The sequence below is a fragment of the Vombatus ursinus genome, unplaced genomic scaffold (assembly GCF_900497805.2).
Source record: "Vombatus ursinus unplaced genomic scaffold, bare-nosed wombat genome assembly UNPS02014799.1, whole genome shotgun sequence".
Classification (NCBI taxonomy): Eukaryota; Metazoa; Chordata; class Mammalia; order Diprotodontia; family Vombatidae; genus Vombatus; species Vombatus ursinus.
In genome coordinates, this window is record NW_020954577.1 from 29,580,164 (window position 1) to 29,600,635 (window position 20,472).

The window sequence follows — 20,472 nt, forward strand, 5'->3', positions numbered from 1 at the left end:
TGTACCAGGGGTTCTTTGATCCATCGGGAACACAGACTTTTTTTGTCAGAGCCTGACTGAGCTCTTAGAAGCTCTCTGTCCAGGTCATACAATGCTACACTAGCCCTTTGCTAAGGGAAATGATGGATGAAGGACGGCTTTGCTTCCTAGGATGCATGCTAACCATCCAAGGACATTTTTGGTACCTTTATGGAAGCAGCAGGACAGTGGGCTGAGTGTTAGGCTGGCAATCGGGGAAACTTGGGTTCAAATCTCACCCGGGACACTTGTTTTCTGTGTGACCCTGGGAAAGGCACTTCATCCCCCTGCACAGAACTCAGCCCACTGAGCCCCAGCCAAGGGAGTCTGCATAGCAAGAGTGCCCACTGACCTTGCACGAGGGCCCATGGAGGCAGCACTGGCCCCTCTGTCCATGCTGTAAAGGGCGTCAGGTAGGCCCAGTGGAAATCAGGGAGCTGGGCCAAACGAAACTGAATTATTCTCCACCTTTCTTCTTTTAGCTTTAATTTAGTTTTGGTCAGAATTCATACTGATCAGGGGCTGCCCAGTCTACAAGCCCAAAAGGCAATGGGCACCTGTTCAGTTTATTTGCTCATAGTAGAGAAACAAACCAGAAAATTCAAGTTTCAAAAATCTATTTTGGATTATCCAGACTGGTTGTCTAGTTTGTCTGCGATGGTACCTAGAAAATGACCAATGGGCCTTTCTTTGCACGGGCAAAGTTGAGCTAGGTTGGCAGTGCTGACTTCTCCTAGCCTACTGATATGGAAGGACTGGAGCTGGTAATGGAGGAGGGCTCCTGCTAGGTTTCACATCCAAAAGAACCTTTTAAGTCTATTGATTTTAGACCAATAGAATACCTGAGAGTCATCATAACGCAGAAGGAAGAGCAACCAGCCTAGAAGTCAGAAGACCTGGCTGGATATAAGGTCCAGCTCCAACATTTATGAGCAGTATGACCTTAGGCAAACCTTGTGACCTTGGCTTACCCATTTGCAAAATGGTGACTTTAATACGTGTCTAGCTCACAGTTTCATGAAAAAAGCATTTTGTAAGCCTTTAAATGCTACTTTGCACATAAGCTATTATAAAGTGGGCTGGTGTAGTGCAATGGGGGAAGGGAACATGCATTTATTAAGCACCTGCTGTGTATCGGGCATTAAGCTGGTACTTTAACCTTTCAACCTCATCTAATAAGAGAGTCAGAATGCACTGGAGTCAAAAGCCCTGGGTTCCTATTGGAGTTCTACTCTCTTACTACCAACTCCCTAGATGACCTTGGGCAAGTCACTCCCAACTTTAAATCCTAGGATTTGTAATCCTATTCTTAAGACTCCAAAAGAACCTTAGAAAGCACCTATTGAAACCCTTTTACAAAACAATCTATTGAATGGATCAGCCAGAAAGCAGCAGGCCCAAGATTAGGCCTGTGAGCTCATTCCTGTAGAATGGACATGCAAGGGAAACCCTCAAGGTAGCCTAGGTCAACCTGGGGCCAAAAAGAGGACAAACCCCCTTCCCTTTCTTCAAGTTTGAAGGGCAGGATTTCCACGCCCCCTGCCATAGATTTCTAGTGGCAAAAATACAACCTGCCCACGGCCCATTCTGAGTGGCCCATCCCCAGAGCCAGCAGTGCCAACTAATGACCAAGAATGAACCTTCTCTCCTTAATGATGAGAGTGAGAGACAGAAACAGAGTCAGATAGATAGAGAGCCAGAGACAGTGGGACAGAGAAAGAGAAACAGAGTGATGGGGAAGAAGAAGACAGATGGACACACCGAGAGAAACACAGAGAAAGAGTGAGAGGAGAGAGAAACAGAAAGATATTGGGAGAGACAGAGAAGACAGAAGGGGAGATAAAGAAAAGGAGAGAGACGTGCGTTCGGTTACACATTAGGGTACCTGAGCATAAACAATCCCCGTGACCTCATACACAATGGGAGATAGGAGACCCCCCCCCTTAGAGGCCTGCTCCACTAAGCTGTCATTTCCTATGGACCTTGGGATAGGGGATGGGGAGGAGAGACATAATCAGTCTCCTGAGTCTTTGATGAATTGTAAAACTATTCCTCAGAGCCGGATCTGTCCCCAAGTGAACAATTTATGAAGCTGAAGGAAGAATATAGCTTTGAGCTGAAGTAAAAGTTTAAAAACAAAAAACCCTCAACCATCTGTGATGAAGCTATCTGGCCTGCTCAGCCCCCATGAATATCTGCACAGGCTTCAACAGAAGGGTTCTGCAACACAATTAGTCACCATCCTTCCCAACATGATGTGTGTGTACCCCTAGACACACTGTTTTAGCTGTTCACAAATGACTCCAGTGTCCCAGACTAAGATGAGTGTACCTCATCTGGGCCCCAATTGTGTGCTAACGCATCAATGGGCCAACGCGGATGACTGTACTGAAACAGGAAAACCAATGTATGTGCCGCTAAAGTCTCCTTCACAAGATCCAGCACCTAAAACAGTGCTCAGCAAACAGTAGGCACTTAATAAATGCTTATCAAATGAATGAACAGATGATAGTGCGAAATGTTTCTACTCCTCTGGCCTGGCTGTCTCCAGATTGCTCCCTGATGAAGATCCCAGCCATCCCCATGATGCTGGAAATGTGGAGCCAAGCATTTGTTTAATTTAAAAGCTAGTATTTACAGAGGGCTTTAAGGTTTGCAAAGTGATTTATAAGTATTATATTAATCTCACAACAACCCCAGGAGGTGGGTGCTATTATTAGCCCCACTTAACAGATGAAAAAACTGAGGCACGTAGCATTTAAGTGTCCAGGGTCACAAAGCTAGTAAGTCTCTGAGGCCACATTTGAACTCGGGTCTTCCTGCCTCCAGACCCAGTGAACTGTCCAGGCTCTGTCCAGCTCTAGACCTGAGATCTCATGGCCCCACGCACAGCTGGGTCCGTTCTAACATCTTAGGATTTTATGAACTAGCCTCTTCTCTCAGAAGGCTTCAGAAAAGGGAAGGGAACAGGTCATGTGACTGGAAGGACTGTCATTAACAGGATTTGATTGAAAATGTATTTGTCCTTTAAAAAGACAAGGGGAGCAGCCCTCTAATTTAGCACAGACCAGAATGCAGAAAGGACAATTTTGCTTCCATGCCTTGGGGTGTGGGACAGAAAAGCAAATTATGAAAACTCTAGCGAACAATTAAAAAAAAATTTAATGATAATAAAAATAATTTTAAAAAGAAAACTCTAGGAAGGAGGAATGTGGCCCACTAGACTAATGGGAACAACATGAGGGTGCGATGGGTCCACTAAGACCTTTAGCTCTTCATGGAGGGCAGACAAGGTGGTAAGCTCTGCTCACCTCTCTCCTGGTGGGCAGAGCAGTAGCTGGTAACAGTGCTCTGTATGTGGGAGGAGGGAAGGGGAGGTGTCTGGGGTATGTATGGGCAGGAAGGGGTGGTCTTGCTTGGTTTAAAGCCAGGAGGCCCATCTGGCCTCATGTAAGGCCAAAACCACCCACAGGACTAGGGAGCCATCTAATTCCATCCTTTTTGTAGCCGAGCTTTTATGTCTAATTCTTTTACGACATTAAGGACATTTAGGACATTAAGAATTATGTCCTTTATCCATGGGAGTATTATTGATGTATTTGGATGTTTGCACAGACCTAGACATTTTCCCCAAATCTCATTAAATGCTTTCCTCCCTCTCTCTCTCTTGATTCAGTGGTGCCCCTCAGCAATGTCAACGCCCACTGCTCCAGACACGGAGCTGCTTAGGGAGGGGGCAGCAGTCGGCTCTGTCCCCAAATCCCTTCCAGGGACTGTGCTGTTAATAACCTGGCCAAGGAAAGACAACAAAACAAATACCTGAAGAGCTCGAATTTTACACAGAAATTGACACTTAGCTGGAAAATTAAAGCAAAGAGCCCCAGGTCTGGAGTCATCTGACCCAAGGTCAAATCCTGCCTTGGCCATTTACTACTTGTGTGGCCGTGGGCACATTACAACCTCTTTTGGCCTCAGTTTCCTCATCTGTAAAATGAGGGTGTTGGCTGAATGGCCTCTGAAGATCCGTCCAGCTCTAAGGCCCTCGATTTCTCCCTTTTGATTCCCTGAAACCGGGCCTTAGTGACCTGAAAAGTCCATTGGACCTTGTTGGTTTGACCCAGTTAACTGCCCTGTCCCCCCTGTCACCAAGTCAAGCAACTGGTGGTGATGACCCATGCAGCAACTCTCCGCCGCTACCTGGAACACAGAGCACTGAAGTCCACATTCAGTGCTGAATAACGTTTTCCTTCTTCCTCAAACCAGCTCAGTTGTGTGTGGGGCCCACCCCTGCAAGAAGCGGGGAGGGAGTGCATGGGGCCCTTACTTGCTTGCCTCGTTTTCCTGGTCTTCCCGTAGGTCCCCTGGGTCCTGATGTGCCAGGCTCTCCCTTGGGGCCCATTTCTCCCTGCAGAGAAGGAAGAGAAGGGAGAGGAAAATCAGGGGAGGAAAGAGCACCCCTGGCAACCAGATTCCACTCAGCAGCTCAGTGGGACATTCTTTCCAAATTTATCACTCATGAAGAAAAGGCTGGGGTGGAGGGCAGGGTATGGAAGAAGGGCGACGAGTCTTCCAGGGAGGATGAGGGAAAAGGAAGATGTCTGGTGGCTAGAACCGAGAGAGAACCCGAGCCACAGAAATCTGATGACCAAGTGTTGGCAATGGACCCCCCTTTCTACTAGAGCCTAGCTTAGAGAGGAAGAAGGACAGGAAGACCTCTGGCCCTATGTGGTTACTCTGTCACCACGAACTGTTTGGCAAGTGCTTAGAGTAAGTTTAAAAGAACCACAAAAACTCAAAAAGGAATTTTATCAGAGATTCTTCTTCTTCTTTTAAATTCCAGTGTTTTTGCCCCAGCAAAATTCATCTGTGGGTCCGGAACAATCCTTGTCAGTTCCCATGATGCTCTTTCTGAGCAGGGTTTTGGAGTGTTAGTGATCCTGGAGCTAGCTCTTTAGTAGATCTCTTTAGAAAATTACTTTTCCTCCCTTAAATCCAAGTTATTTTCATTGTTACCTCCTCTCCATTTTATTTGAATGGAACTTCGGCAGGGGTAGGGGAGAGGGACTGTATTTTTCTGACTTATGCCTAAAAGGTGAGTGTAAGTGGGTTAGAGCACATGACCAGTGATGCCGTGAATAGAAGGAATGGAATAAGAAAGACAGTATAGGAAAGGGGTGATTGGAAAAGGTGATGGGTCCCTCATGTGACAAGAAGGAAGGCTCACAGCTGGATACAATGGCGCCTTTTAAATGGAAGGGCCTCCTGGGTGCTGGGTAGATGTCCAGTAGGATTTGTGGGAGGAGATGAACAAGATGGTGTGGGATGATCCTGGAGCCAAGTAAGTGTACCATATGGTTGCATGGTGAATATTTTTCATTAAAAGTCATGAAGGGAGGGCAGGGATAAAGGTGGTAGACGTCCCTAACCGAAGATCTGCCAATGAGCCAACGTCAAATGTATCAACTACAAAAATTCAAGTTTTTTTTTTTAAGCAAAACCTTAAAATAGCCTATTTCCCCCATTCTGCCCTATGTGTCTCCCCATTTCTATCCAAGATTTCATATGTCTGACTGCTTGTTATTATTTTTTTGGCCACGTCTACTAGGTGACAGCTAGCTCATCCTCTCTGCTGTCTACAGCCCTAAATGCCCTGCCAACGCTTGCTAATTTATAGTCACCATTGCAAAGACAAAGTGCATTTGTCCGGGGTCAGGCCAGAGCATACAAGCCAAACAGCTGCCCCAATATTTATCAAGCCTGTATTTTTGACGTTCAGTGGCATGATGAAAATTCCCAGCAAAAACCAACATATAAGAATGACGTATTTTTAAAGGCCAAGCTTATAAACCTGAAATTAGTTTCAATAAATGTAGTCAGGACCCTGAGTCTATTCTTTGCTAGGCATTATGTAAGACCCTCCCAAAAAAAATTCTTGCCTCCCCCCCCCTTAAAACCTATTATTTCCTCTATGGACCATTATTCCATGGTCAGCTTTAGGTAGAAGGGAATGAGATAATTCATGGATAAAAGTTAAATTTATTGTAGTATTAGACATTTAAATATCATATACTTATCCCCTCCCCATCCTTTAAATGTTTTAAAGTTCATATGTAAACTAAATAAGCCAGTTCTCTAAGAAGTTAGTTCAAATAAAAGACTTATTCACGTAACATATCTGAGGCCTCTTTGTAAAGAGTTTGTTGGGGAATAAGACATGAGCGTAAGGAAAAACAGACTAAGACAGGCTAAAAAGTGCCCCTTTCTTCCCGAATAGTAGTCATAGGGAAACCTGCCCCATTTGAGGACTCCCTTGCCTCTGCCGAAAGTTTTGTGTGCACACACACAAACATTATTTATATTTTTATGTAACTATTCCTAGGACTCCATTAGCACAAAATTCTTGCAATCCCACCCTGCCCTTCTCCAACCGGAAACAGCCAGCATTTTCTTGATCTAATTTCTCTCCTAAGACTCAATTACGGGTATCATATATAGCTCTGTCTTAAAGGAGCATGTCCAAGGATGGAAAAGAGCATCCTGTAGATTGCTGTGGTAATTACCAGTAGATAACAGGGAAAGATCTGTTCTCCTTGGCTCTCCTGTTTTCTCTTAGTTGCACTGAATGGAAATTTCTAGAGAATTATTTAACCCAATGTGAAGAATAGTCTTTCTCATAGGTTATCAAGGTAGTGATGAAACATAACATTTTGTACAATATATGACAGCCCTGCCAATGAGATTAGACCAGAATAAAAAAATGTACTAAGAATTTGAAAATATGGAAAATTAGGATGTAGTTACACTTACCAGAAAAGGATTCTATTAGTCTGTCTTAAAGACAGCATCCTATGAAGGAGAAGAGGTTTTAATCTCCAAATGAGGCCTTCCATCGTCACTCCCCAGAATCCAGAGGAAGCCTCTTAACGTTGGTAAGTTAGGAGACAATAATACAGGGGCACGAGCGTGTCTCCCCCCCACCCCTTCCCTTCTCTGCTTCCTCCAACCTTCAGATACTTACTTTCTGTCCCAGCATCCCAGGAAGGCCTGGAAAACCCTGTGAAGGAAATACAGGCAGGGATCACCTGGGGAAGGGTGGTTATCCACACCAGCTGTGGAGGGAGCGAGGTCCAAAGAGGCCTTTTCCAAACGTTAGTCAGTCAGTCTGGGCCCAGCTGCTCCCCCATCTGGGTAACTGCCCAAAACATTACCTTTTCTCCTTTGGGACCCAAGATGCCCTGGTCGCCTTTGGAGCCCTGGGGGGAAACCATAGGAGAGACAGGTAGTGTTAATGCCACGTGAAAGAATCACAGAACCCTAGATCAGAGAGCAAGACCTGGAGGGGACCCTGGACATGGCTTGGTTTAGCTGCCCCTCCACTGACAAGTGAGGAAACTGAGGCTCAGGGAAGGGAAATGACTTGCCCAAAGTCACATTGGAGCAGGGATGGGATCTTAGATCCAAGCTTGTGTTTGAACGTATGAAGCGGGAGATAGAGTATCAGCTTGGAGTTAGGGAGACCCGAATGTGCACCCTACCTTGCTCACTTACTAGTTATATGGCCCTTGGGAAGCCACTTAACTGCTGTGCCTCAGTTTCCTCATCTGTAAAGTACAGGAGTTGGACTCAGTGGCCTTCAGTTCCCTTCCAGCCCTACATCTATGATGCTGTGGCCCAGGCCTCCTCCGGTGAATAAGGACATTAATCTGCAGAGAAGGGAGCCCATTCGACAAGCCCAGCCTCCCCAGCTCTCGGCTCCACCCTACGAACTTGGTGTCCACAGCGGCCAGCTCAGGTGCGGGCTACAGGCCACAGCTGCCCACTGGGATTTTGCCGTATATCACATTGGTGGGAGCATGGAGAATGGATGCTCTCAAGGCCAAAGAGAAGGCCGGATCACTTGGGGAAGGGTCCAGAAGAGAAACCAGGAATTGGGGGAATGTAGAGATTTCAACTCTACCTCCACCTGCCTTTTTTGGGGGGGGGGGGAATCAGGGTTAAGTAACTTGCCCAGGGTCACACAGATAGTAAGTGTCCTAGCTGCCCCCTCCCCCTGACCGGATTGGTCAGACCCCAGTGAGCCTCACTGGCTCTAGCACACGCTAGCCTTCTCCTCCCCTCCCCCTCCACAATCAACCCTTCCTGGATGTTGTCTCAGAAGGAGGCACATGCATCCTCATGGGGTCACGAGTAGATGGAAGTGGGGCTGCTCTTGGAGGCGGGCCTGGGACTGACAGAACTGATTTCCAAGCAACTGTAGCCTTGGGGAGACTAGCTGAACTGGATGTCATGTAGAGCTAGCTAAAGATGAACTTTTAATCATTTTTTACTATTTAACATGCTAATAGTCTGGGCTATTTTTAGAAATTAACACCCCAATGGGCAGTTTCTGTTGACATGTTTATCTTCCACAGAATTCTTCTGCTGCCCCTTGGGGGCAGGGAGGAAAACCTGGGATGCTCAAAGGTAACAGACACCAGCCGGGCACAAAATCTGGCACATTCTCCCAAGCGAAGGAAAGCTCCAACAGGGTCCCCTGGACCTCCTCTGCCTACAAGCCAAGGACCAGTTGGCCACGGCCTCTCATGACACGAAGACAAAGATGGAATAACTCCCGGTCCTGTGGGACCCCTATCTGCATCTACAGGGACGGTGGCAGAAGGTGGAAGAGGCTGGCAAGGGAGACTAGGCACCTGTGAACAGGAATGTAATGGCTCCTCCTCTAAACTGAGCATCCTTGCCCAATGGCCAAGCGATATCACACAGAAGGAACTAAGCCATGTGCATATTGGTGTTCAGTCATTCAGTGCTGTCCGACTCTGTGACCCTGGATGGAGTTTTCTTGGCGAAGATGCTAGAGTGGTTTGCTGTTTGCTTCTCCAGTGGATTAAAGCAGAGGTTAAGTGACTTGCCCAGGGTCACACAGCTAGAGAGGGTCTAAGGCTAGATATGTACTCAGGTCTTCCTGACGCTGACAGAAACTGAGATCTTCTGACCTGCTCATGCCAAAAGAACCTTCCCCATTATTCTTCCTTATAAGAGAGGTTTGGGGTTGTCCCACTGGGGAAAAGGTCAGAAGTGGCTTGGAGCATTTTATAAGAAGAACTGAACTTCCAAGGGACTCCAGGAAATAGAATCCAAGGGAAATTCTGGGTGACCAGGTAGGGTGTGGGTATTCCTGTTATCCCAAGAGCTTATCTGATTTTAGAATGGGCTGCCAGGGAGGGAGGGGGCTCTCCTTCCCCAGAGATCTTTCAGCAGAGGCTGATGGCCACTTGTTGGGTGTGGAAGGGGAGGGGCTCCTTTTGGGCAGGGTGGGACTAGAGGCCACCAAGCTCCCTTCCAACTCTTGAGCTCTCTGTTTCTGGCGCTGGGCTGCTGGGACGCTGCACTATTGTCTTCCTCCAGAATTCCTGCCAGCCTACCTCAAGCGATTCTGAGAAGGGATCCGTAGGCTTCCCAGCCAAAAACGTATGTGGCAGAACAAAGTTGTGAAGAAAGCCCTAATATGAAGGCATGGCCTCACATTCCGCTGAGCTAGCTATGGGGTTCATTGATAACATACAAATAAATTTAACAGATGAAGGATTTTGCTGATACACGTGTCCTGACCACCTCCCTGCCAGCAGGGGTTTCTGAGGAACAGTCCCACAAGAAACTAGGCCTGTCCAGAACTTGGCAGGCCACTCAGGATGGTCTACGTGAGTCAGGGTCTAAAGTCAAGAAAGGAACTGGAAACTCTTGACAATCCCACCAGTCCAGAAGAAGACGACCCCCAGCACCTTTAATACCCCAACTATGAATAGGTCCGATAAGGATAAACACAGAAGCTGGTAGAATTCCTTTGGGTATTATTACTTTGCAACAGTCATCCTAGCTCTCTCCACCTGCATGTCCCCTCTCCTTTCTCTGTGAGGGAAAAGACATGGTCAGTGATTGATTATCTTTCTTTACACATCTATGAGGCCATTTTTCAACTTGGCTTGTTGTGAGCCTATGGCTATAACCTCCATGGCCCATATTCATCCACCTCACCTGTTTTGGATCATAGTATTTCAGTCCTCTCCTCAGGGCCCCTGAGAAGATGCCAACTCCTAAAGAAATGCCCACCCACCCAGCCCTCCAGCCCTCCAGCCCTCGGCCTCCCTCCCTCCCTCCATCCGTCACTTCTAGTCTACTATCAAATTCCCTTAGGCACTTACACAACCGGTCTCTAATGGACCATCTTATTGTCACACTGACCTTTTCCCCTCTGGTTCCAGGGTAACCCTGAAAGAAAGCAGAAAGTCCTTTTACAATCCATACACCTACATTTGCTGCATAGCCTTTGAGATTAGCATAGCCAGTTCTTGCTCACATGAAAGAGACCAGGGCATGCAATGATTTAAATACATCCCTACATTGATTCTAAGGTTTTTACTAGCACCTGTAGGGGTCAGAATTCAGGACACACAAGTGTGACTCTGCTGCTGGTTGAGTTTCCAGGGTTCTGAAGGAACACCATGTTTTTCTTCTTCATCCCTATAAGGTATAATAACGTCTTCCCTTCAGCAGCCCTTCCCCCATTCTTTGGCTTGGGCTTTTTTTCCGCAAGAAAAACAAACAGGGCTGCCATTGTAAGTATGAGCCATTTTTTTTCTCTGAGCATGACCGTCATGCATAGTATTTATAAAGAACACTTCAGAAGACGGCAAAAAGCATCCCAGAGTTAAAGAAATGCAGCTAAAGCCATTTTCCAAGCGCAAAATAGCAACCCAGCAGTCTCACTTTAAGGCTATGTCATGGCTTGGAGGTGACCTTGGGGCCTGGAAGGCTACTCCATCACAGCATAAGCACTGGCAATGTCTATGATGGTGGAAGGGTTTTAGGGATGGTCCTGGCAATAGATCAAGGCTGGTTTCTGAGGGACAATCAAACTAAGCATAGAGAGCTTCATCACTGTTAGGGGAGCTATTTGGTGATTAGTCCTTTGTCCATGATAGCTCATGACATCTAGACATCTCTCTCTCTCTCTCTCCCCCCACCCTTCTGTGTATGTATATACACACTTATATATGAATTATAAAACTTTTCATACCCTCTGACCTTGAACAATGAATGATTTAATGGAAAAAGCATTTATTAAGTACTTACTAAGTACAAAGCATGTGCTAAGTGTTGGTGATACAAATAAAAAATAAAGATAGTGCCTGGTTTTTAGGCACAAATAACCCACTACTAGGACTTATATAATCTAATATAAGCAATTCATATTATTCATAAAGGAAAAACAAACAATCGGCTGGGGAATGGCTGAACAAATTGTACAACATGAGTATAATGGATAGTTTTGTGCTCTAAGAAATTACCAGTATGAAGAGTATAAAAAATAAGAGACCTGTTTGACCAAACAAGGAACCAAAATGTGCCCATTGATTGCAACTAGGCAAATAATACAACACTCTTTCCATGTGTCACAGACCTGTGCTAGCACAGCTCCATTGATAACTTAGAGACTCAAGGTCAGAGGTTAAGTGAGTTTCCCATGTAGCTCTAGCTAGTGGGTGTCAGAAGTGGGATCTGAATTCAGGAATTCCTGAAGGCAAGTCCAGGACTATCCACTATGCTGTTCTGCTTTTCATTGATAAGAACAGCAACAAAATCATAAAAATAGAAGAAAAACAGGTCAAAGGAGAAGAGAGAGAGACAAATCAGCTGACTGAGCTATCATCTTGTTAAAGTTACTTTGCATAATTTTAAACAAACTGCAAATGAAAGAAGTTTGTTATTTCATGTACAATTGTTCTTTTATTCACATTTGTTCTTTTGCAAATCTGTTTTTGTTGACTATGACTAAATTTTAAATAAATAATATTTTAAAAGCACCACATCTTACTGACAATGTCAGTTTGTTTTTGTTTTTGTTTTTTTTTTGCTAGGCAATGGGGTTAAGTGACTTGCCCAGAGTCAAGTACCTGAGTCAAATTTGAACTCAGGTCCTCCTGACTCTAGGCCCAGTGCTCTTATCCACTGCACCACCTAGCAGGACAATGTCATCCTTATCAAATCTTTACCCAGAATTAGGAACAAGTAACCCCAAGGTACTCTTTTATTTCCAGCCCACCTTCTGTTGAAGGGGTTAATGTATAGTGATTGGTATGAATACATCAGAGGAGCAAGCAAAAACAAGCTGGACCCTCCACAAACATCATTTGCCCCTGAAAAAGCGAGAGCTAATTGCAGGACCAGGATGAAATAAGAGGGGACCCCATGAACGATCACTAGCTAGTGCCATGAAAACTGAGTGATCTCTTCGCATCAGGCGCTCAGTGAACCAGATCACAGAAGCTCCCCTTTAGATCATGAATTCCATCAAACTATACATTGAAGTCTTTCATACTGAAGCAATAATGCTTATACCTTAGAGTTGTTTTTTAACCAGACTTGAAATTGAGCCCCCAAAAGTTCATGTGACCAGCCCAAGGACACTCTGCTGATAGCTATAAGGGCCCAGGTCTCTGGATGCTCCGCCATCTACACCAGGGTAAAGAGGGAACTGAGTAGGTCTAACCTGTGATATGGGGCTGAGCCTGAAGGAGTCTCAGTCAGGGGTGCGGCTTAGAAAGGCATCCTGATAGCTTGGAGCCATTTTCACTGCCCTTATTCCTCCCTTCCCTCTCCTTCTACATTCTGCTGCTGTTATCCACAGTGCGCCCAGTACTGACCTCAGGGCCTACAGCCCAGGTTGGCTTCAACAGAGAACTAGAAAACAAAATCTGAAAATGCACCGGGTTCACAAACCTGAGAGCCCACAGGTCCTCTTGTACCTGGTAATCCCATCAAGCCCAGATCACCTTTTTCACCCTGCCGGGGTTGGAAGAGAGAGAGAGAAAAGGTTACAGTTCCAATGAGAACCAGCTGCCCAGAGACATCAGACCATCAGTGAGCAAGGGAGACGGCAAAGCCAGCTCATCCCGGACAGAGTGGATGGTGACCTCCAGAGAGCATGTGGGGGCTTGGAACACCTCCCTTACCTGATCCCTAAATCCCCTGAAAAGGGGAATTTTGTTTTCCTATGAGAGATCAGGCTAAAAATGTAAATATCCTTTCACACGGCCAGAGATCACAGAGTCGGAGAGCTGGAAACCCCCTCTACATTTCCCCCCACAAATGGCATCCAGCTTTTGCTTAAAGACCTCCAATAAGGGGGTCCACTTTGGAGGAACTTGAGCAGGAAGTATGTTCCTCAACCAAAGCCTAAATTCACCCTTGGCAACCCTGGGTAGCACACATATAATTAGAGTTTCTGGTACTGGCCTAGGTTTCATGTCTGGAATTTTTATTTTGAGCAAAGCAAAAAATAATAGGACCAAAGATTTTAGATTTGGAAGAGACCTTGGAAATCACCTACTCCAAGCCTCTCATTGTACAGATAAAGAAACTGAGGCCCAGAGAAGTAAGGAAGTCACAGAACCTCAGAGCAGAGAAGGCCCTCTTACGACTTCTACTTCACCCTCCATCCCAATAGAATCGAATTCCCCTGGCTGAAATTCACCCCACGACTCCTAGAGCAGCTGCCTTGTACACTAAGGAGGGATGCCTGTAGATATCTCTCCTCTGCCCCACCCCAAGTGCCCACTCTGCCCCTCTTCCTTTCCAACTTTGGGGGTTTAATCAAATACACCCCTGCCAAAAATACCCCCTGATCTTGTCCAAAGATCCAAACTTTCTCAGCTGACACCCTTCTTTCCTGACACCTGCTGATACAGCCTAATTCTGCTCCATTTCAATGAGAGGGCCACCAAGGTTTGCACCAAGGTGTAAAACGGATATTTGGCTTCAGCTAGGTGAGAAGGCAACCTACAGTCATCAACATGTGCACTAAGGTGTAAACGGTCAATGCCCAATCCTCTCCTGAGAGCAGGTTTGACCAGGGATGGGAGAGAACTTGGTGGCTTGGGGCAGGCCCTGGAGGTGGGGTGGGAGTGCAGAGATGTTCTGGGGGAGAGACCCTGAGCAAGGATCTTTCTCCAGAAGGGGCTGCTCAGCCCCTGCCTAGGCTGCCCCAGCGAGGGAGGGAGCCCATCCCTTTGGGGAACGATCATACGAATTGTCATCCAAGATCGAATCCACACATCCTGACCCTCCAACCCAGTGTCCTTTCTAGGAGAGTCATGCATCCTCTCTGGAGCCCACGGGCACAGAGCAGCAGGAAGGATGGCGGCCTCTCCTCCTTGTCCCTCTGCCGGCAGACCAAGCTTTTCTGCATGGCTCGTAGGGGGCTGGTGTTCCATCTTCCCCTCCCCTTGCTGATCTGGTGCAATGTGAGGTCCAAGAGGTTCAGCACTTACCTGAGGTCCGGCAGGGCCTGGCCAGCCAACAGGCCCAGGCATTCCGGGGTCTCCTGGAGGGCCGGGTCTACCCTTCGAAGACCAATAACAACAAGCATGGCAACTGGGTTAGTTTCCCTCCAGGGCTAGGGTCATCATAAGAGCTGACACTATGGTTTCACCTTATCTCTTGAGCCTCACTACAACCCTTGGAGGGCAGTATTATGCTTCCCATTTTACAGATAAGGAAACTGAAGCTTAGAAAAATTACATGATTTCCCCATGGTCTCACAGCTATTAAACGTTGGAGGCAGGAAGGGCCAAGTACATCTTCTCTGCCTACTGCTCCATGCTGATTTTTTCAGCATGTACAAGGAGGCAAGGGAATTGGATTCCCTCAGATCAAAGCTCCTGGCGCCTCCTAGACTCCTAATAACTCGCAAAAGATTTATCTGTGGCTAGTTCCCATCTGAGCCAAACTCTCTGGCATGCTCACTCCCTGCCCCAGGTTGACATCTAGCAGAAATTATTAATTTTTTTGTGCCACTGACTCTTTGGTGTCTTCTCAGAAGAATATAAAATGAAATACATAGGATAAGAAAGGAAATCAATTACGTTGAAATAGTTATCAAAATCTTTCACAAAACAAGTACATACACCCCAAGTTAAGAATTCTTGCTGGTACAGGATGGGCTGACCGTGTCCACTTGGAAAATGTAGTGGGCAAGGAGAGAAGGCATATGGGTCTTCTGGTATTTCTGTTTTCACCCCAGAAATCTCCCTCCCCCACCCCTCAGGGATAGGCACCCTGGAATGCAGGTGAGAAACACAGCAGTGCTTTTGGCTATACAAGGAGGGAGGGAGCCCAGCAAAAGGGGATGGGGGCAGCTAGGTGGCCCAATGGATAGAGCCCTGGAGTCAGGAGGAACTGAGTTCAAATCCAGCCTCAGACACATGATACTCACTAGCTGTGTGACCTTAGGCAAGTCACTTGACCCCGATTGCCTAGCCAATAAAAAGGGGGAGAGGGATGAAGGAAAATAGTGAAAAGGAATGTGGATCCACCATTGCTGATAAGCTATGGAATATAGACCTGAAGGGCTCTTCTGAAAATGATTTCCTGTAGATAAAGAAGAGCTTAGTCAGGAAACTGATGCAATTGTGCATACGAAACCTAATGTATTCTGCCTTCCTTTGTCACCAAGACCTAGCCTTCCAATGTCAGAATCCACTGGCCACAGAGAGTAAGGATGAACCCCGACCTTTTCTTAGGAGTATCTCACTCGCTTGTCACTCTAGTGAGGGCCTTGTTCAACTCTGGCAAAGCTTAGAATCTGGTTGTTCATTATGATCTTAGGTGAACCCCATTTATTTCAGCTGGGAAAAAAGACAGCACCCCCAAATCCCCTTCAGGTTGCTTGATAATTCCTCCTTAACTGGCCAGTTCAGAAGAACCAGTTCTGTTAGTGATTTAAGGTCAAATGGCAGTGAAGTGAGGGAGTCTGGAGGTTTGGCAGCCCTGAATCAAATTCAGGATGGTTTAACTATGGCCAGGCTACAATACCATTGGTTGCAACCTCTGGTTCCACTGGAGATTCCCCTATGTCTGGCTCAGTATCTGTACCAAGTCACTGCTAAGGGGCAGGGTGATGTGGTACCTCACTATGACCAAGATGATTTCATCCTGGTAGCACTAGGGATGCCCACACCTGCCAACAGCACCGCTGTCAAAGGCATGAATTCTTGGTAGCCAGCAAAACATAAAGAAGGAGGGAAGGAAGGAGGGAAGGAAGGAAGGAAGGAGGGAAGGAAGGAAGGAAGGAAGGAAACCCAGAACTGGGTTATTTACTTGAAACTGGCCCAGAAAAATACACTTACCTTTCTTCCCGGCCGGCCAAGCTCCCCCTGTGGAAGGAAAAGACACATCAGCTACACTGGGGCGTCAGAGGGGTTCATGTGGCAATGACTCTAGAGCACACACTCACGCTCTCTGCTTTGATCATAAATCTAGAATCGCAAGAGGAATTAGCTGTCACCTAGTCCAGCCTTGTCCTTAGGCCCACAGAGATGAAGTGACTTGCCCAGGGTCACTCAGCCAGTCTCTGGCATTCAAAGCCAGCTCAATGCTACCCTACTAGTGATTTCAGAGCACCCAGGTATCTCAATGGTGCAAGAGGACAGGCCAATGAGAAGTTCCACGCAGCCCTGGCAGCGATTGGCTAGGACCCCTCAGGGCCACGGCATCTTCCTTCTCCCTCTGCACCTCAGCAGGATGTCACTGGGCAGAGAAGGGCTTTAAAGTGTGCTGGGCCAGATGTCGTGGCTTTCTCCAGTGGACCCACAGAATACACAAACACCTCAGTGGCAGGCTGTCTTCCCTTTACCTGTTTCCTATTTAGGCCCTGTCACTATTTGTCTATTCGATCCTGCCCAGCCCTCAGCTTATTCCCTGTTAAGGGGCAGAAAGTTCTGTGCTGATTTGCAGCCATACCCTTCCTTATGTCCCTGGAGAAGAATTTTAAGTCTCTTGTGGTAATACATCAATGTCTCACCACCCTTAAACACCCAAATTTGAGCCAATTTGGTCTTGCCCTCCCCACCCCCACCCAGACTCAAACTCTCTCTCTCTCTCTCACTCACACACACACACACACACACACACACACACACACACACACACACATCTAGTCTGAAGAAAAGGTCAGTACTCACTTTTTCCCCTTTTGGTCCTCTTACTCCAGGAATCCCCGGGGGGCCCTGCATGATGGAGACAACAAATTTTAACAAGGGTAGAGGACATCTCTGTTTCCTACCATGCTTATGGATGAAAGAGCCTCACTCATTTCAGGGAATGATGTTAGCCCATAGACACTCTTTCTACAAAAGCAATGATTAAGACAGCCCCGTGGCACACTGGAAAGAGCCCAGGACTGAAATCAGAAGACTGAATCTCTGCCAGGTGCTTTCTGTCTGCATGACTTTAGGCAAGTCAATTCGGTTTCCTCATTTGTAAAATTAGGGATTGGGCCTGATGACCTCTGTGCTCTCTTCCAACTCTGAATTTGCAATCTGTGCCCCTTTGAGGCAGGGCTCAGGAGGGTAACCTTTATGTGGTCTGTGACCGGCGAAATGGACATGCTTTCCATGGCAGACACATGGCCCCAGGAGATCCCCCCAATTCCTACAAAACAAAGTCTTTCCATCTCCTCCTCCTCTCCTCTGTGCCTGCTCAGGTTCCATTCTGGACTTTGTTCTTGCTAGGCTGCCATATTGGCTGTCCTCACAGATGTCCTGCTCCTACCTCCAACTTCCTGAGGCAGAAGCTCCTCCATGTTTTACTCACCTTTCTGGGCTATTTAGTGTGTCAGTAACATCGGGAGTGCCTCTGTGCACTTGGTAAGAACATCTGAAGAGGCATAAAATGATCTTATTTTCCAAAATGAGCGAGTGTGACTGCAGCTCCTTACTCAACAGCTGATCTACCCAAGCCTTCCCAGGCTGCTCTGCTGCCAACCGGGAAATTGGACTTTGGCAACAGAGGAAGCATTCTTCTTGGATGTTCTCAGGCTGAACCTAGTCAGCAGCAGCTTCGGTAATCTCCCTGCTCCCTGCATCCTCCATAAAATGTCCTCTTAAAACAGGAGGAACTGTCCAAGAAAAGTTGGCATTTTTATTCCCTGGGTCAGCTGAGGAGCTGAAATGAGCTCTGGCTTGGAAATGAGGAGTCCTGCAGAGTGAGCAATACTGCTTCCAATGACCCTTCCATGGGAGATGCTATTTTCTGCTCTGCCTGTCTGGGAGAGATCACTCAGCTAATTGCTTTTTAAAGTCCCCAGAATTGGGGGCTGGGGGTGGGGGTAGAAATCCATCAGAGTTCCCAGCCATGTTGCTGAAGCCCGAGACCTTCATGCCAAAATGCTGACTGTGAACGCTCTTTTGAATCGTGGGAACGAAGAGCTTTGGTCAGGATGACAAAGAGGGGCCCTTCCCCATGCTCACCCCCACACTTCTTTGGGGAGGTTTTCATTCCTGAGGCAACAGAACCGCTCCCGCTTCTTTTCACGAGGGGTGTGGTCCACAAGCATTCTAGAATCATGGAACTAGAACAAGGCTCAAGAATAATCTCTGTGTTCCAGAAATATTTGTGTTTTCCTTCATGCCAGCTGCAGGTCCTAAAGTGATGTTCTAAAGTGTGTTTTCTTTTGTATGGGCTCAAAGTTCTAGAACAGTCCAGGTTTTCTTTCACTCAAATGATGGGTTCTAGCACATTCTGCTATTAAAACAGCCACTTCCCCCATCCGCAGCACTCTCAGGTCAATGGGGCACAACGACCTGGTGAGGCAGCCAGTGTAATTACTCTGAGCTCCATTTTACAAATGAAGAAACTGAGGCTCAGGGAGGTTAAATAGCCTGCCATGTCAATAAACTCCAGTGTCTCCCTATTAGCTCTAGGATTAAATATAAAATGTCCTTTTTGGCTTTTAAAGCCCTGCATAATCTGGTCCCTTCCTACCTTTCCAATCTTTTTGTACCTTACTCCCCCCTCCACATCCTTTTCCATTCAGTGACACTGACCTCCTGCCTAATCCACGAACAAGACCCTCCATCTCTTGGTTCTGGCTGCCCCCGGCTGAGACACTCTCCCTCCTCATCTTTCCCTCCTGGTCATCCTGGCTTTCCTCAAGAGTCGAAGTTAAAATCTCATCTTTCCCAGTTCTTCATTGCAGTACCTTCCCTCCAAGATCACCTCCAATTCACCCTGTCTCTATCTTGTTTCTTTTTATTCATTCATTCATTCATTCATTCATTCATTCATTCATTTATTTATTTATTTATTTATATTTTTTAACTTTTTTCTCGTTTCTGCCTAATTGTCTGCAGATATCTCCTCCATGAGACTGTGAGCTCCTTGAGGGCAGGGGCAGTTTGTGTTTTGTTTTGTTTTGGTTTTTTTTCACCTTTCTCTGTATCCTCAGCACTTAGTACAGTGCCTGGCACAGTTAGTAAATGCTTGCTGATTTGACTTGCTCGGGGTCACACAGAGAATAAGTGTTAAAGCTGAGATCTGAACCCATGTCTAGCCTTTCTCCACTATGCCATGATATGATTAATGCCCACAATAAAAAGTAAGAGTTCCCATAGTAAGAGGTGCAGAGGCCACCATTCAGATAGAAATATTTCCTCGTGACCCGTCTCCTGCAAGCAATTGATAGAAGGGCTGAGGCAGAGCCAGGGCCGGCCTAGGCCCTCTGCTGCTCGGGAGTTTGTGCCCACAGACCCACAGAAGGGAGATGCATTCAATTCTTTAATGTTTCCCACTTGTGAAAGCAGGAATTGCAACCCAAGGACCAATGGCCTATTCTCCCGCATTTAGAAGAGATCTCTCTCTCAGGTGCCTTCAAAAGAATTTCTATTAAAAATAATCACTCACAAGTTGGCGGGAGACCTGAGGCCCGAAAGCTTTGAGAAAGTGGATGTGGAGATGAGGGAGTTAACAAGCACTGATGTGCTTGGCATGTATGAGGTACTAAGACTACAATGACAAAAATGAAATTGGTTTTGCCCTCCAGAGAGTCTCACTGGCTCTCACACATTTCTTTATCCACTACCTATTTCAGTTTATTGCGTCTGCCAGCTCTTTAGCTTTTGTCTTCATTTTTATGGGAAGGGCCCTTAATGCTAATTGTCGGGAGCACCTGGAGGATGGGGACTGGAGAGCTCCCCAGAGCTCCATTTCTGTGCACACCTCCCTGATATTGCTTCTGCCACCTCCCCGATCCTGGGTAGCAGGGAAACATCAAGAAAGGGATTTTACCTTCCAGTCAAACTGGGTAACTAGCTCCTCCTCTGACTCAGTGTGTCACCTCCTGTGGAAGCACTTCCCACACCTGTAATGCCCTCCTTCCTCAGATTTTCCTTTAGCATTTTATCTGGCTCTCTTCTTGGCACTCCCTACCTCATATTAGTTATCTGCATACATATATTCCTTCTAGATGTAAGCTTTCCTTGAAGGCAGGAGCTCTTTGTTTTGTCTATATCCCCACTACCTAGCATACACACTTTGAACTGAATTGAATTGAAAATTCAGTATATCATCATGGCCTAGATGATGGAACTGGAGGTGTAAACTAAGGAAGTGTCAAGATAA

The 20,472-nt window shown here is 46.6% G+C and overlaps 1 protein-coding gene across 2 annotated transcripts in view; it reads right to left on the bottom strand.

Annotated features, from left to right (window-relative positions):
* COLQ (collagen like tail subunit of asymmetric acetylcholinesterase) overlaps window positions 1–17,742 on the bottom strand; it is a 35,264-nt gene extending 17,522 nt beyond the window's left edge. The window contains exons 1-9 of one of the 2 annotated variants that reach the window (XM_027872369.1): window positions 17,668–17,742; window positions 17,037–17,081; window positions 16,203–16,229; window positions 14,346–14,417; window positions 12,796–12,858; window positions 10,258–10,284; window positions 7,227–7,271; window positions 7,037–7,072; window positions 4,343–4,423 (exon numbers count right to left, since the gene is read on the bottom strand). In XM_027872369.1, coding sequence (XP_027728170.1) covers window positions 4,343–4,423; window positions 7,037–7,072; window positions 7,227–7,271; window positions 10,258–10,284; window positions 12,796–12,858; window positions 14,346–14,387 — 294 coding nt within the window. In that variant the 5' untranslated portion in view covers window positions 14,388–14,417; window positions 16,203–16,229; window positions 17,037–17,081; window positions 17,668–17,742. Of the gene's footprint in view, window positions 1–4,342; window positions 4,424–7,036; window positions 7,073–7,226; window positions 7,272–10,257; window positions 10,285–12,795; window positions 12,859–14,345; window positions 14,418–16,202; window positions 16,230–17,036; window positions 17,148–17,667 lie in introns of those variants that run through there. The other variant, XM_027872367.1, reaches the window with a different exon arrangement.
* Between the last annotated feature and the right edge of the window lie 2,730 nt (window positions 17,743–20,472).